The sequence below is a fragment of the Rattus norvegicus genome, chromosome X, assembly GCF_021556685.1.
Source record: "Rattus norvegicus strain SHRSP/BbbUtx chromosome X, alternate assembly SHRSP_T2T, whole genome shotgun sequence".
Lineage (NCBI taxonomy): Eukaryota > Metazoa > Chordata > Mammalia > Rodentia > Muridae > Rattus > Rattus norvegicus.
The window spans coordinates 64375938-64392731 of NC_141554.1; the positions used below are offsets into that span (position 1 = coordinate 64375938).

A 16794-nucleotide genomic window follows, 5' to 3' on the forward strand; every position below is an offset into this window, starting at 1 on the left:
GGTTGCCCAATCCCACTTTTTCCGTGCCACTTTTAGCCCAGCACATCTTGCAGGCAGGACAATTTGTAGGTAGAATGTTTTATGGCTGGTTTGGTGTCCCAATTCCTCCACTTAACCCCATGCTAGGGTCACCCCTGTGGATTCCTGGAAGTTTCCACTGCCCTAGGCTTCTATACTGCTCCTAAAATCCAACCATATTACAGACATCCCTCCCTGTATTCTCTCCCTCCCTGTTTCCTTTACCTGATCCTTGCTGTTCCCATCTCCACCCACACTAGTCCAAAATCTACTCTATTTCCCCTTCACAGGGAGGTATGTTGAATAGTTTTAAATGTTACTTCTTTTTGATAATTTTATTTAGTTCCAGGTCCCATTTCTCAATTAGCTTGTTTGTTTTCTTGGTGTTTATTACAATTTATTTTCTAATCCATTTTGAGCATTAAAATCCAAGTTTAATTTAATTAGCATTACAAGAAAGAGTAAAATACAACTATTTTGAATTAGTCTTGTCACTTTTTGTTCCACCATCAAGCAATACCACATTGCCAGAAAAATCACTGTTCCAGTACCACATTAACATTTTAAAGATTTCCCAGTTTGTTTGAAAATAACCAAATCTTCATCTTAAACATGAAAAACAGCAATATGTATGAAAGCAAAATTTTAAGAAATGGATTATAAAGCAAGCTAATCCTGGATTAAAGGATCATTTGCAAAATAGCAAAGAAAATGCATATATAATATCTTATGAATTACAGAATAAGTTACAAATTCCTTATTTTTAGCTTATAACACATTCCACTACTTAGAAGAGGTTCTATGGACTCTGCGATGAGCCCTGACGTCCCTGATATCCACAACATTGCCAGGAACAGCTGTAACTCTTCTTGCTGCTCTATTAGCCTCATCAATCATAGCCTCCTCATACATACTAGTGAAGAAACTAGGGGAAGTATTATTGATCTTAGCTATAACTTCCAGGACCTTCATTTTGGTGGTTTCAGCATAGGCTCTGGGACCCCACCGGAACTCATAGCTTGGGGGTTCACTGCCAGGAACCTGTTGGTATACTACATAATTTTCCTCCACCAAATCTTTGGTTATAAATTCCTGGGGTTCTCCAAAGATTACATGACTCTTCCCAGGATATATCCCCACTACTTTTAGGAATTCCCAGACCTCTTCCTCAGTGGCATGGTTCCCCTTCATGAAGATTACACCCAGGAGGGTCATCAGGAGCCCTGTCTTGGGTAACCCACTACTGCCACTCAGACTTCCCTCAGTGGAGAGGCCCAGCTTGCCCACAAGCATATAGGATTGAGAACTGGGATCAACTACCTTCAACTCAAGGCCAAAGACTAATTCCAATCGCACAGAGATTCTCCTGAGGATTTCAGTGAAGTGCACCTTGTACTTCTTGTTGATAACTCTCAGCATGTCTGCCTGTGTGAAGGGCTCTTTCACCTTAAATTTCTCCATCATGAACTCTATCAACACATTGGCCTTCCTGGTCAGAGGATCTCTGCGTGCAGATTGAATGGCAGCTGCTACCTTGGAGAAATGTGCACTTCTGTCCTCAGCATCTGCAACTGAACCTTTAACACCAGCATCAGAACCCTTAGCACCTGCAACAGCACCCTCAGCACCAACATCAGAACCTTCAACATCTACATCATAAACTGAGCAGGGCACATCTAACTCAGGAGAGCCATAGGATGCAGGCTCCTGAGACTCCTGAGGAGTGCCAACTTCAGGGGAACTGGGGGCATCACCCTGGACAAGAGAGGGGGGTGCTGTTTCCTCCTCCTTCACAGTGGGCTGAGCACCCTGGAGAATCTGGCTTTCTCCACCTCGTGTCTGCTGCCTTTTGGCCCTGGAGCGGCCCTTGCTCTTGTTGCCCCTAGGCATGATAAACTGTCTCAGGAGCACCAGTCGGGAGTGATGAAAAGGCAGATATCTGAGGGAAATAGAATAAATCTGTGAGTGTTACACCATCACTAGTTGGAGAGCAACTTCCCTTTAATAAATGTTTCCTCTATGGATACAGAAAATGTGGTACATCTACACAATGGAATATTACTCAGCTATCAAAAACAACGAGTTTATGAAATTCGTAAGCAAATGGTTGGAACTGGAAAATATCATCCTGAGTGAGCTAACCCAATCACAGAAAGACATACATGGTATGCACTCATTGATAAGTGGCTATTAGCCCAAATGCTTGAATTACCCTAGATCCCTAGAACAAACGAAACTCAAGACCGATGATCAAAATGTGAATGCTTCACTCCTTCTTTAAATGAGGAAAAAGAATACCCTTGGCAGGGAAGGGAGAGGCAAAGATTAAAACAGAGACTGAAGGAACACCCATTCAGAGCCTGCCCCACATGTGGCCCATACATATACAGCCACCCAATTAGACAAGATGGATGAAGCAAAGAAGTGCAGACCGACAGGAGCCAGATGTAGATCGCTCCTGAGAGACACAGCCAGAATACAGCAAATACAGAGGCGAATGCCAGCAGCAAACCACTGAACTGAGAATAGGTCCCCCGTTGAAGGAATCAGAGAAAGAACTGGAAGAGCTTGAAGGGGCTCGAGACCCCAAAAGTACAACAATGCCAAGCAACCAGAGCTTCCAGGGACTAAGCCACTACCTAAATACTATACATGGACTGACCCTGGACTCTGACCCCATAGGTAGCAATGAATATCCTAGTAAGAGCACCAGTGGAAGGGGAAGCCCTGGGTCCTGCTAAGACTGAACCCCCAGTGAACTAGACTATGGGGGGAGGGCGGCAATGGGGGGAGGGTTGGGAGGGGAACACCCATAAGGAAGGGGAGGGGGGAGGGGGATGTTTGCCTGGAAACCGGGAAAGGGAATAACACTTGAAATGTATATAAGAAATACTCAAGTTAATAAAAAAAAATTCAAAAAAAAATTTACTGGGTCTTAATGTGGGTTGAATGGTATTTGGCACTGGGTTAACATCATTAGGTAAAAATGAAGAAAAAAAAGATGAAAAAAAAATAAATGTTTCCTCTGCTGCTTTTCTCTGGGCTTCCTTGTGGGTACTCACATTTCTCTGTTTCTTCTGATCAATCTACTTCCTAAGAAACCTGTGGAGGAAATCAGAATCTATTAGGGCACTTCCTGGCACCCCAAGTTATAGCTGCTTAATGAGAGAAACACATTCTTTAACATTTCCACTAAGGCTTCATATGATAAATTCCAGGACCTTCTTTGTTAACATTGAGACCCATCATACATATATATGTATATATGTGTGTGTGTATGTATATACATGCAGATATTTATTTATTTATTTATTCATTTATTTATTTAAACTATGGCTGTATCAGCACTTTCCTCTGGTGCTGTAAACTTAACACAACAATCTTCACTAATAACACACAAGAGAAAATTAACGCATTCAGCCAACCAAATATACCTATACTTGTGTAAGCCCCCCTTGTTCCTTCAACAAATCTCCTCACTGTGCACATCTTTTAATATATTGTATAAATCTGCTACCTCCTAGTTATTCAAACGATAAACTGGGGTAGCATCTTGGTCACTAGGCCCACCTGAACCACCTAGACCACCGTACGGGGAACAATTCTGTGTATCCAGTCGCCATACAGCACCGGACAATTCTCCCAATATTCCCAATTTTCATGACTGGCCTCCCTCCTTATAAATCTATAGCACCTAGTAAGATCACCAGTGGAAGGGGAAGCCCTTGGTCCTGCCAAGACTGAACCCCCAGTGAACATGACTGTTGGGGGGAGGGCGGCAATGGGGGAGGATGGGGAGGGGAACACCCATAAAGAAGGGGGGGGCTAGGGGGATGTTGGCCCAGAAACCGGGAAAGGGAATAACACTCGAAATGTAAATAAGAAATACTTAATAAAAAAAGTTAAAAAAAATCTATAGCACCTAGATTTCCTCTTTTGTCCCTTAGTCATCCTGCCCCCAAGTTTCATTCTCTAACAAATGCGGAGCAAGTGAGACATATCTTGGCCTAACTGCCAGGTCCGGAACTCTGGAAACCAGATGAAGAAACAGGCCTGTGTGGCTGGCGTCCTTTTTGTGGGAGAGGGTAGGCTATGGTTTAGGGGATTTATAAAATGTTTCTGGTTGTCACAGTTTTGGCAACTAGCTCCCATCCCTAATGCCTCAATGCTCCAATGTCCCAATCCCCCCCCCCCCCCCAATGCGTGGAAATACTTTTTTACCTGACAGGAGGAGCCTGCGCTAGGCTAACCACCGAGTACCTCGACTGGACCGTTAACCGGAAGTTAGGCTCCACCACTTCCGAATCCCCCTCATCACCTGCACCTTGTTCTCTAAATAGAACTCCATAGGAGGAACTGTCTCTGTCCTCTTTTCGTTCCGGGAAAAAGAAGTTCCCTCATATCTGTTCTTTATGTTGACTTTGCCTGGGGCTGGAATATTTTGATGTGAGCAAATAGGTGTCCAACCAAACACTTCATTTTCACCAGAATCCTGAGAAAAAGGGTAAAATAGAGCAATTCTTAGCCTAGGATGCCTGTTCATGGCTTCACCATAAAGCATTAATAGTGTTTTATTGAGGTCTTTGTAGTTGGACCCTGAATATTCATTATGATCCATCACCTTCCCTCCCAGTCCTGTACTCCGTAATCCCATAGCCAGCCATTTATTCCCTCCTCTCTCAGTTTTCCATCAACCTCCTTGCTTTTCCTAATGTCTTCCTCTCTTCTTCTGTCACCCCTTCTCTCAATCCACACCTCTACACTTTCTTTCATTCTACCCTTTTATCTTTGATTATTGTCTCTCTGTACTGCAGACTTCCTGAGAACTAACTGGATACCTTGATCTTGGAAGGAGCTTTTATGAGTTTTCTACCTCAGTGTTCCTATATGTCATCATATGTGGTGTCTTTCATTTTTTTCTTGATTAAAGATTAAATCTTTTGTATCTCAGATTGTCATGGAATCCTTATGTAGCCTAGAGTGGCTTAGAAGTAACAATCCCATGGTCTGTTTATTGAGCGATGGAGTTATAGGCCTGGACCACCTTGTTAGAATTAAGTTGATTCTTATCTTGATTATTTGAAGATACTTAAGCAATTTCTGTGTATTTTTTAAGCCTGGACATCCAGACTGAAAATTTTAATTCTTGCAACTGTTTCAAGAAGTCTGAATATGTTTTATCTGCTAGTCAATTCTATTCAAGTTTGAGTCATAGTGGAGGTAGCATAGGAGACTGAAACCTCCTAAGTACAAAATGAGGGAACTCCTTATTTAACAGCCATGTCTAAATCTTCTGATAACTGACATAAGCATATGTTCAAAACTTTTAGTAGGGAATTTCTACTGGTTTCAGATTTTACTTTAAAATGCACTGCTCTCTATATTGCACACTAGATAAAAACATTAAAACTTTCTACATTCAATTCTCTCATCTACTTCTGTTTTCTTTCCAGACTTGCATCCATTTCAGGGTGCACTCAAACACAGGTACTACTTCTATACAGATAAAGAGGTCTTGAACTTATTGTCAATACTATTTTTATTCTTCAAATTATTCCAGGTATATTTTAGTCATGGAAAAACACAAATAGGTTTGGTTTTAATTTTCACAGCAATGTGTAAGGAAATACTTATGAAGTTAATTTCAGGCAATTGAGACTGGAGAAATATCTCAGTGTTTAAGAGCACTAGCTGCTCTCCCAGAGGACCAAGGACTGATTCCTCCAGCACCCATGTGTCTTTTCAAAATCATTTGTATTTTCAGTACCAGAAGATCGAATTGATGCCCTCTTCTGGCTTTGAGGGGGTATTGTACACATGCTGTGCATAGACATACATTCAGGAAAACCACTAGTACATTGAAAAAGTAATAAAAATAAAGAGTTAAGTTATATTTTTATAATTATTTCTTCTATAAAGGATAAGTGATATATTTCCATTGGTAACTCATTTTACTGTTTCTTAGTACATTTTTATAGATATCTCACAAATGTGTATTTTTATGTCTCTTTTTCTACTGAGAATCTGTTGAATATTGATGATGTGGTTGTAGTTATATTTTCAATTATATATTATAATTAGCTGTTGATTTTATCTACCTAAGCTTCTAAAATCTGGCATGAAATTTCACATAGCATCTTTCTAAATTATGCTATCAAATCATTTCATGAACTAGTTACGTTTTCTGAGTATGAATTCATTTTAGCATCAGCAGAAAATATTAATTATACAAATAACCAGTTTCATTTTGATATTTTCAGACATATGTATAATATATGTTCATCATATTACTTCCCTCTCTTGTAATCTCCTTGGATCTCCCATAATCTTCTTCCTTTGTATTTTTTCAGTTCCTGTATTGTTTTCAGAATTCTACAAAAATATAATTGTACTTTCAGTCTGCTTTATTTTAGTTCACATGCTGATATCCGATTGCTTACAATTTCTTGTAGATTGTATAGTCTTCTTCTTCATGGCTAAATAAAACAGTATAATACATTTATAAATATGTGAAACATAAGTTTTTACTCTTAACAGATTTATTTGCTTAAATGTCATACTATATTCAAATATTAAAGGTATATACCTGAGCGCTTTTACTAGTTATAAAATTGATATACATTCATACCAATATAAAATTTAAGCTATTTAACCACTCCTTTACAAAAACTATAATCATTCACAGCCATGTATTTTCCCTACATTATTCCTAAGCAAGCAGTATTCTTGTCTATCCTTTATAGATTTACATACCTTGGGCATTTTACATAAAAGAAGTCATACAATATGTGCTTTTCTCATGGTTGCACTCATTCACTTAACATACTATTTTCAAGATTTATTCACATGATACTAAGTATAAATCTAAAAATTCTGTGCTTCTTCAGGAAAATAGTGTGAATCTTTCCTTAAAAGTTCACATAGAAGATTTTGGGATTTTTTTTTCATTTTCTGTGGAAACATTAGCTATTTTCTTGTAGTAATGTAGGAGTGTCATGAAGAAATGATTAAGAAAATATCATTATTATAAGTTTAATTTGATTGATTTCTGTATATACCCAGGTTTGGTATACCTAACACATATTCTATCTCTATAGAAGTATTTTCAGAAAATGCTATTTTGGGTGCCACAGTGAATAGAGTGATTTGCATTTTCACCAGCAATGCATAATATATATTCACATATATTTACTTTTATGCCACAATTTGTTACTTTTATTTCCACAATGATCGATATTCTGTGTAGGATGAAATAAACTCAAAATTTAAGAACTATCTGAATTTTTGAAGATATAAAGTATAGGACTTTTGTTGAGTGTCTATTCAACTTAGTTTCCAATTCATTTATTACATTATTTACCTTTAAGGATACTTTTTCTACCTCCTTATATATTCAAGATATACTAATCCTTTATCATATATATATATGTATATATATATATATATATATATATATATATAACTGGCAAATATTTTCTTCCATTTTGTGTTCTTTTCAGACATGTATTTTTTTCATTTTTTCCTTAGCTAAGCAGAATCATTTTCATATCTTATAGTCCTTCTTTGTTGATGCAAGCTATTATTTCCACATCTTTTAGCCTTTTATTCAGAAATGTGTGCCCAATACCTGTTTCTTAAATTTTTTCTAAGACTTTCTGTAGTAATTACAATTTTTAATACATTTCTTCATAGTCACTGACTTATTTGGAGTTTAATTTTGCACAATGAGTGAAAAAAAGGTCTAGTTTTGGTATTATACACATGATTTAACAACACCAATTTTTAAAGAAATTCTTTTCTCCAATATATGCTTTCATCAATTCTGTAAAGAATGAGACGTTATATCAACTATTTAATTAAATTATTAGGTGAACATATTGCTATTACTATTAGTTTTCTTCACTATACTAAATATTTTTATATTCTTGTGCTATTTGAGTGTTAGTTATGCATTTTATTTTAATATCAATGGTATAGTTGAAGTTATACATTAATTAATTTTGACTTTATTTGGGATATGTATAGTTTTTAAATTTTTATTACATTCATTGTATATTTATGAAATAAAATTGCCTCCTAATAAAACTTTGCTAAACATTTTATCATGAATTTGTTTTCAGAGATTTTCAAATACATAAAAAATACTTTACCACTGGAGATGGTCAAATGCATTATGGCAGTCATGTCTGATGAACTGTATTTTCTAATTTGTGGTCATAAATCTATTCCTTAAACACAACTCATTTATCATTAATGTACTGACATATTACATGCATTATAAATATTTGGAAATACTTTGTCTCTGTGAATGAGTTGTCTCAAACCATGTTTTAATCAGTGTACACTTACTTGGTTTTTTGTACCTATTTAAAATGGACAAATAATTTCTAATTCTTATTTATTAGTTGGAAGAATTTTCAAAAAACAGTCACCCCTTTGTTCACATTTTTGTATAATGGGCCATTAAACTTGGCTTGCCTAGGGCATTTTCCAAATTCATATAAATTTCTTTATTATTGGACATTGAATTATTCAAGTGATACAGTATACTTTTTCTACAGGTCTGTCTCCTTTGTTGTGATGTTATATATCACCTTTGTCCATCAGTCCCTTAGGGAACTCTGATTCTATTTTTTTCTGTTTATTGCCTGAATTTATTTAGATAGATGCTTTATATTGACCATCATTTTCATTTTATAAATTGATAATTTCTAATATTTCCCAGTTAATTTCCAATCTTTTCTAAGTTGAATACTTGTGTATTTTCTAGCATTACTTATTTATACTGGTATAAAATTTACATAACATTTTCAAATAGCTGGCTTAAACTAGTTCTCTCTGCTATATTGTAACTCAATAACTTCCACTTTATAATTTTCTGCCTGCTGCTTTCATGTACTTTTCTTTAATTTTGAGATTATAATATAATTACATCATATCTCCCTTCCATTTCCTTCCTCCAAACCCTTCCATATACTACTCCTTATATGTTCCTAAGCACAACCTGCTCAGTCTGTATAATGTTATTGTATATATGTTTTCAGGACTGACCATTTGGTATATGATAACCAATAGGTGTACTCTTCCCTAGGGAAGACTGTTTCTTTCTTCTCTTAGCTTTACTAATTACCTATAAACTTTTATAGGGTTGAGGCTTTGTGGTGTGAGCCTTTCCCTATCTACCTTTTGTATTTAGTATGATATTTGTTCTAAATTTTCTTAATTGATTGGATATTCTAGACAGTTTATTCTTATACACCCCTTTTTTTTAAAGAAGATCGTTTAATGTAGCCTAGGCTGTCCTGAAAATGACCACATGAATGGGGCTCACCTTGGACTGAATAGTCTCAGACATCAGCAACACAAGAGGCATATTTAATAAAATAAACATTTCATTCACTACCACTTGGAATAATTATAACAAGAGAACTAAAATAAATGTATATGTTGTAATTAAGTGTTACAAATTTAAAAACATATTGAGAATTTCTATAATATTTTGAACATATAAACACATTTTTTATACATTTAATGAATGTTTCTGTACAGTCGTCCATAAGGGAGTTTAAAATTACTTTTTATTTAAGGACTTAAGCAGAACTGTTTAAACAAATTTTCAGCATCTGTGGATATTTTAATGTATTGTATTTTATTTATTCAGGAAAACATTGAACAAGTAGCATATGCCTTTTTCTTTTGCAGTAATAAAAGTGTTTCAGATGAGAAAATTCAAGAAAAATAATTTGCCAAACTATATATATTCATGGATTATCCAGGAACATAGAATCTTCTTCAAAACAATAATTCAGTGAGGATACTACTTTTATGATATTTTCAGCTTTATAGGAAAATTATAAAAATAATCAGCCTCTACAAACTGTCACAACTCATTCCTACACAGTTTCTCTGATTATTACATTGGCACAGTGTATGTACTCCAAAAAGGAATCTAATGTTTAGCTTATGACTTCTGTTGCTGCAATAAAACACCATGACCCAAGCAATTTCAGGATGAAAGGATTTATTTGGCTTAGGTTTCCAATTGCTGTTGAAAGTCATCAGTACAGGAACTAAAACACAGAAGGATCCTGGAAGCAGGAGCCGATGCATAGACTGTGAAGGAGTGGTACTTACTGGATGCTCCTCATGGTTTACTCAGTCTGCTTTCTTATAGAAACTAGGACCACCAGCCTAGGAAATGTACCAACCACAATGGGCTAGGCCCTCTCCCATTAATCACTAATTAAGAAAATGCCCTACCAGTTTGCACTCAGCCCAATCTTATGAAGGCTCATTTTCTCATTTAACTCATTTGAGTAATTTTTAAAAAGTGTGGTCATGGGTAAAATGATTAGATATGTGTACGTTTCCAATAAGTGTATTTTTAAACTTGTGAAGTTGTAACATTTTGTGCCCCCGTGATCATAATTTGGTTGTTCTATTGTTTCACAATTTCTCAGAATTTGTTCCTTCAGTGTTTCAGAGTTTCCCATTCTTATAGATATTAAGTGGTATCTCATTGCAGTAATCTGCAACGCTCTAGTAACACATGAAATTAAGCATATTTTTCTGTGCTAGATTGGTGAGAATTAGTATCATTCCTTTTTAGTATTTAGTAAAAACAATAAGCTGCTTTGGGCAGTTGCTTTCTGTTTAGAAAATATATATACCTTTTAATTTCTTTCATGAGAATATGCCTATACAGATGTTCTATCGTGTTAAATATGCATCTATGTGTCTTTCAAGAAATGCATACATTTCATCTAGGTTACCAAATTTGTGAATGTATAGTAATTCATAATATTCTCTTACACATTTAATTTCTATAGAAATAATACAGATGTTCTCATTTTTCTGTGAATTTATCAATTTAAGTAATCACATAAAAATAATGGATTGTGTCTTTAAGAACTTATTGAATCATTTTTAAAATTTTTTACATTTTTTTCTTTTATTGAACTTTTTAATGTATATTTTAAATGTTATTCCCTTTCCCTGTTTCCCATACAGAAACCTACTATCCCATCCTCTCTCCTCCTGATTCTATGAAGTTACTCCTCACCCACCCATCTAGTCCCTCTCACTGCCCTACTATAGCATTCCTTACACTGGGGCATCTGGCATTGACAGGAAAAAGGGGATCTCCTCCCAGTGATGCCAGATAAGGCCTTCCTCTTGCTACATATGGGGCTAGAGCCATAGGTCCCTCCATGTGTACTCTTTGGTTGGTGGTAGCACTATATCCAATTTTCTGAGGAACCTCCAGACTGATTTCCAGGATGGTTATATTAACTTCCAATCCCACCAACAATGGAAGAGTGTTCCTCTTTCTCAACATACTCGCCAGCATCTGCTGTCACCTGAGTTTTTGATCTTAGCCATTCTGATTGGTGAGGTGGAATGTCAGGGTTATTATGATTTGCATTTCCCTGATGACTCATATGTCCTCCTCTTCAACTTTCTCGTCCTCTACCGCCTCCTCCTCTTTCTACTTTCTCCTCCTTTTCTTTTTTGTCTTCTTTTTGATTTTTACCTGTTCTTTTAAAGATTATTTTTCAAGTGTTGTTTTCAAGATATTTCTTTGTGATAAAACTGGAGAAAGGTTAATTGATTTTCAAAGGTTTGGGTTGATTTTCCTTTGCAAATGTAGGACATGTCTACAATGCATTTTGATAATTTCTACTACCTCACTACCTCCTCCATCTTCCTTCAGGAGCCCCATAACATTTCTTTCCAAATTTCCATGCCCCCTTTTTTAAATTTAAGGTTTCATATGAGCACTGTATTTACTTAATTTTACTCCTCTATTTCCCCTTAACTCCTCCTAAGTCTCTTCTACTTCCTCTCAAATTCAAGACCTTTACTTCTCTAATTGTTATTGTGTTACACACACACACACACACACACACACACACACACACACACACACAGATCCATATGTATTTAGGGCTAACCTCTTGGGACTGGATAATCTATCATTGGTCTCATATCAGGAGAAGACTGATGCTGCTCATCTTGTCATCACTTGTCTCTAGTTTTTTATTTAGAGATAGAATCTTGTGAGATTTCATGTGTGAACAAGTTCAACTGTTGTAACTTCATGTGTACAAGGTCTTTGCCATGCCCAGAGAATAGCATTTCACAGAAGTCCTCTCTATCCTACCTATAGTTCAGTACTGATAGCAAGAGTGCTATTGGATTAACCATGAAAATGATTGGATCTGAGTCCTGACCTACAGGAAAGCATAAATGGCAATACAATACTATAACTGTGGTCAAAGTTCATGATTAGGAACATCACAGTACACAAAGTAAAGCCTGTTGTTCATATGTTTCAAAGTAGTCATGTTGTCAAACTCCTTTCTAAATATTCATGTTTATATTCATAGATTTGTCAGGGAAGTTCCTTATTGCACTGGTTAAGAGTTAATGCAGATATCCACTGCAGTTCAAAGTGCCAAAAATAAGTAACTGTAAATGTTCAGCCATAGATGGGAAATATACCAAGTATGCTCAGTTGAATCTGAGGAAAGACCATGGATAGGGAGAGACAATATTTTCAACAATTCTTGATACATTGCTGTATTTCTTTATTTGTCTTCCAGCATTCTAGCAGAGTATTTAGAATCTTTAGATATATATCATTTGCAATTAAGAATAACAATATCTTTTTTCTAATTTTTATCATTGTTAATTTATTCTTTTGCCTGACTTCTCTGGCTATATTTTGAGTACTTTATTAAATAAAAACAATGAGATTCCCATATCCTGATTTTAGTGAAGGAGATTTAAGGTTTCCCCAATTAGTATGATAATAGGTAACCTTGATTATGTTGAAGTATAATACTTGTGATTATAACTTCTTTACGACATTCATTATATAGAAATGACACACTATTTATTTATTTATTTTTTTGCCCAGATGCTCTCCCGGAAAGCCTTGATATGATCATGTGACATTTATTGATTTGCATATACTTAATAATCTCTATAGATCTGGATTAAAACCAAATTGAACATGATGTATTACCTTTGCAAATATTGTTTTGTCCAAATCCAACTTTTTACAATGAATTTCACATCTCATTTTCATGAATATAGGTGATTGGTTTTCCTTTCTTGGTATGTTATTATTCAGTTTTTGCTGTCATGGTAATTCTGGTTTCATGGACTAACTCTGAAAGTAGTCCTTCTTGCATCTAATTGAGTTGTTTGAGAAAGGGTTCCCATGGGAAGCCACATACAAGTCAGACTGTTTCCAAAACTATAGGTTGCTCTACACAAACTGAGAGCAAGTGTATTGCTGAAGACAGCACATACATTGAATATGAAGATATCTATCTGGTTCCTATATAGGCATTTCACCACTATGATCCAGTGTCTTGTTACAGGAGGATACACTGCACATTATCAAAACAATAGCTTAAGCATGAAGCCAGCCACAAACCTTCTATTTACAATGGTGTACTGTCTGCATGATATGCTAGAATAATAATGACACAAAGTATATGGAAATAACCAACCAATAACTGATTTAACTTAAGGATCCCTTCACAAGATGGAACTCATACCTGACAGTGCTCAAGTGACCAAGAATCTGAGATTAGATATTCCAGGGACCTACGGTAGAACCAAATAACTGGTCTAAAATGATTTATGATATTCTTCTACATTCAATTCAGTACCTTGTTTAGGCATCAACAGAGAATCTTCCTCTCCAACAGATGGGAACAAATGCAGAGACACAAAGAGAGACATCATGCAGAGAGTAACAGACTCTGGAGCCCTTGGCCCTAAATAAGATGTTTCCTTTAAATTTCTCCCCTCAAGTCTCAGAGACCCTTGCAGACTAGGAGGCAGAAAGAGTATAAGAGCCAAAATGGATGGAGGACACAAAAATTCAAGGCTCTCTAAATCAACATGACCAAAGTTCATATGAATGCACAGAAACTGAAACAGTATGCACAGAGCCTGCACAAATCTTCACCAGACTTCTACATACATATTAGGCTTCGAGTTTGGTGTTTTTATGGAATTCCTAAGTGAGAGAATGAGTGGGTCTCTGAATTTTGTGCCTTTACTTGATCTCCTTTTCCTTCTGTTGGTATGTCTTGTCCAACTCTAAAGTCATAATTTTTGTTTTATCTTAGTATATTTTATTTTGTTATAATTTTAAGTTGAGTGAAAGAATAAGAACCTAACCAGGGGAGTAAAGATTACCAACCAAACTGTCATTTATATATTCTGAGAGAGAAGGAGAGAGAAAATTCAGTTTTCTGGAAGAAATGACACTGTTAACAAAAAAAAATATAGGCCCCTTGTTCAGCAGAAGTTAACTAACATATAAGGAAATGGACAATGGTTTTGTGTGTGCTTTTCTTTAGTTACAGTTTAGTTTAGCTTAGTTAGTTTGTGTGTGGTATGGTTTCATTTTTTCATGGTTTTGAGGGATTGTTGTATTGGGTTTTTCTTTGTTTATTTTGAGAAAGAACTTATAGTTGGGTGGGTACAGAGGGGAAGAAGATCTGGAATGACTTGGGAAAGGAGAAGATATGATTAAATATATTTGTTTAAAAATTACTTTAAAATAAAATTAAAATTTAAAAATCCTTTAAAAGAAAGTGGACACTCTTATTTTACTCTTACTGAAGTAGTATAAGGAACATAAGCATTGTGAGGTTTTTGTTTGATTTTTGTTTTCTTTAAGTCTAACAATATTCAGAGTTGAATCCATGTAGTCTTTCATAATTTCTTTAAGGACTAGTTGCCCAAACTCCAATCAGTGTGTTTACTTAGTTTTGTCTTTGCTCTATTCACTGCCCTTTTTGTTTTGTTTCATTGTGATCTGTTACCATGTAATTATTGAGTGTCTATGTAGATGTGATATGACATTCCTTTCTATATGCTTTAATTTCTAAAGTATGCTGTACCTTTGAGAAGTTTTACTTAAGCTTCTGTGAAGTATGTATATTATGCAGCTTTTTGATAGAGTTTGTAACATCAACTTGATCTACAGTTTAGATGAACAGTTGTGTTTCTTTGTAGGATATTTGTCTGGAAGTATAAACCATTTTAACCAATTGTAACCATTGGGGAAAGTCAAGTTTTCATGTGACATTGTATACTATGTATTATATAGTACTATTTAATCAATATTATTATTATTATTATTATTATTAAGTCATATGCACCAATATTCAGTTCAGTGTATCTATATTTGTAATCCTTAACATTTTTGGTGCATGGTTTCATTTACATAGTAACATTTATTCTCTAAATTTGGGTGAATTCTAATTTTTCTGATATGGGTATAGTCAGTCTTGCATTTAGAATTAGTTTTCTTGAAATCCTACTTTCCATTCTTTACTTATCTGTCTATATCTATCTTTGGTTATGAGGTAAGTTCTTTGCAAATGTTAGAGAATTGTGTCTAGTTTTCTTTCTGTCCATTTTCATCCTTTTTATGTGCTGAGTTTTGAGGTAAGGACTAAATAAATCTGGGACTACATTTCATGCAACACTACTTTCATACTTGATTTGTAATTTTAATATAATGGTTAAAAATTTTCACATTCAGATTTGTCTTTGATTTGTATGCACTGATTTCTGTTATTTTATAGTTTTTTTTTCAAAAATACTATATTTCCTGTTTTTATTTGCCTGAGAAGTTTGATGTGTTTTGGACAAATAATATTTTAATTTTTTCCTAATTCTCATTTGTTGTTTATGCTTACAATGAGATTTATTTTTTTCCTAAGAATTCACAATTGTATATTTCTTTCTTTTCTGTATGTCAGATTGCTTTAGGGATTCTCTGTGTAGGGTACTGCTATGAATTGTTGTAATCTATTGTTATCTTGAAAGTCCTTTGTTTCTCTTTTAATTCTAATTGTTAAATTTACTGGAAATAGAAAAATATGTTGGGAGTTATTTTCTTCCACTGTCTGAAATATATCATTCCAAGAATTCTAAGATTTTATAGTTTCTGCTTAGAAATCAAAATTTATCATAACGGCTTCCATTCATATTTGAATTTTCACATCTCTTTGACAGCTACCAATGTTCTCTTTTCTGTAACCTTGGCAGATTAACTGTAATATAATATGAAGTTATTTTCTATTTATGACTACTTGGCACTGTAAATTATTTCAGTACCATGATATTTCCCAAGGATTGAGAAATTTTCTGCTATTTTTTCACTGACTATGCCTGTGTATAAAGCCTATGTAACTTCATCTAAATATATTGTTCATTTAAACCTTTTTAGATGTTTGGCATTTTCATACTTTTGTTTTTATAAAAAAGATAAAATTTTTATTGGATATTTTATATTTACATTTCAAATGTTATTCCTGTTCCTGGTTTCCCATTCATAAGCCCTCTATCCCATCCCCCTCTCCTTCTTCCTTAAGGGTTTTCCCCTCCCAAACCACCCACCCATCCTGTCTCTCTGCCCAGATATTCCCCTACACTGGGGGATCCAGCCTTGGTAGGACCAAGGGCTTCTCCTCCCATTGGTGCCCAACAAGGCCATCCTCTGCTACACATGCAGCTGGAGTTATAGGGATGTCCATGTGTACTCTTTGGGTAGTGGTTTAGTCCCTGGTAGCTCTAGTTGGTTGGTATTGTTGTTCTTATAGAGTTGCAAACCCCTTAAACTCCTTCAATCCTTTCTGTAACTCCTCCAATGGGGACCATGTTTTCAGTTCAAAGGTTGGCTACTAGCATCCGCCTCTGTATTTTTTCACGATTTGGCAGAGCCTCTCAGGAGACAGC

The 16794-nt window shown here is 35.3% G+C and overlaps 1 protein-coding gene across 2 annotated transcripts; it reads right to left on the reverse strand.

The window, feature by feature from the left end:
- Positions 1-430: 430 nt before the first annotated feature.
- Mageb6 (MAGE family member B6) lies at positions 431-4297 on the reverse strand. Of its 2 annotated transcripts, XM_087599429.1 has the most exons (3): positions 4240-4297; positions 3081-3120; positions 431-1957 (listed from the first exon to the last, which is right to left on the reverse strand). In XM_087599429.1, exon 3 carries the CDS (start codon positions 1906-1908, stop codon positions 802-804), a length of 1107 nt encoding a protein of 368 aa, XP_087455555.1. In that variant the 5' UTR covers positions 1909-1957; positions 3081-3120; positions 4240-4297; the 3' UTR covers positions 431-801. The 2 variants fall into 2 exon arrangements, with proteins under 2 accessions (XP_087455555.1, NP_001395772.1); NM_001408843.1 differs by lacking the exons at positions 3081-3120; positions 4240-4297 and having other exon boundaries at positions 598-2066.
- Between the last annotated feature and the right edge of the window lie 12497 nt (positions 4298-16794).

Excerpts from the sequence above, each read along its gene's own strand:
- Mageb6 (XM_087599429.1), bottom strand. The coding sequence starts at position 1,908 with ATGCCTAGGGGCAACAAGAGCAAGGGCCGCTCCAGGGCCAAAAGGCAG.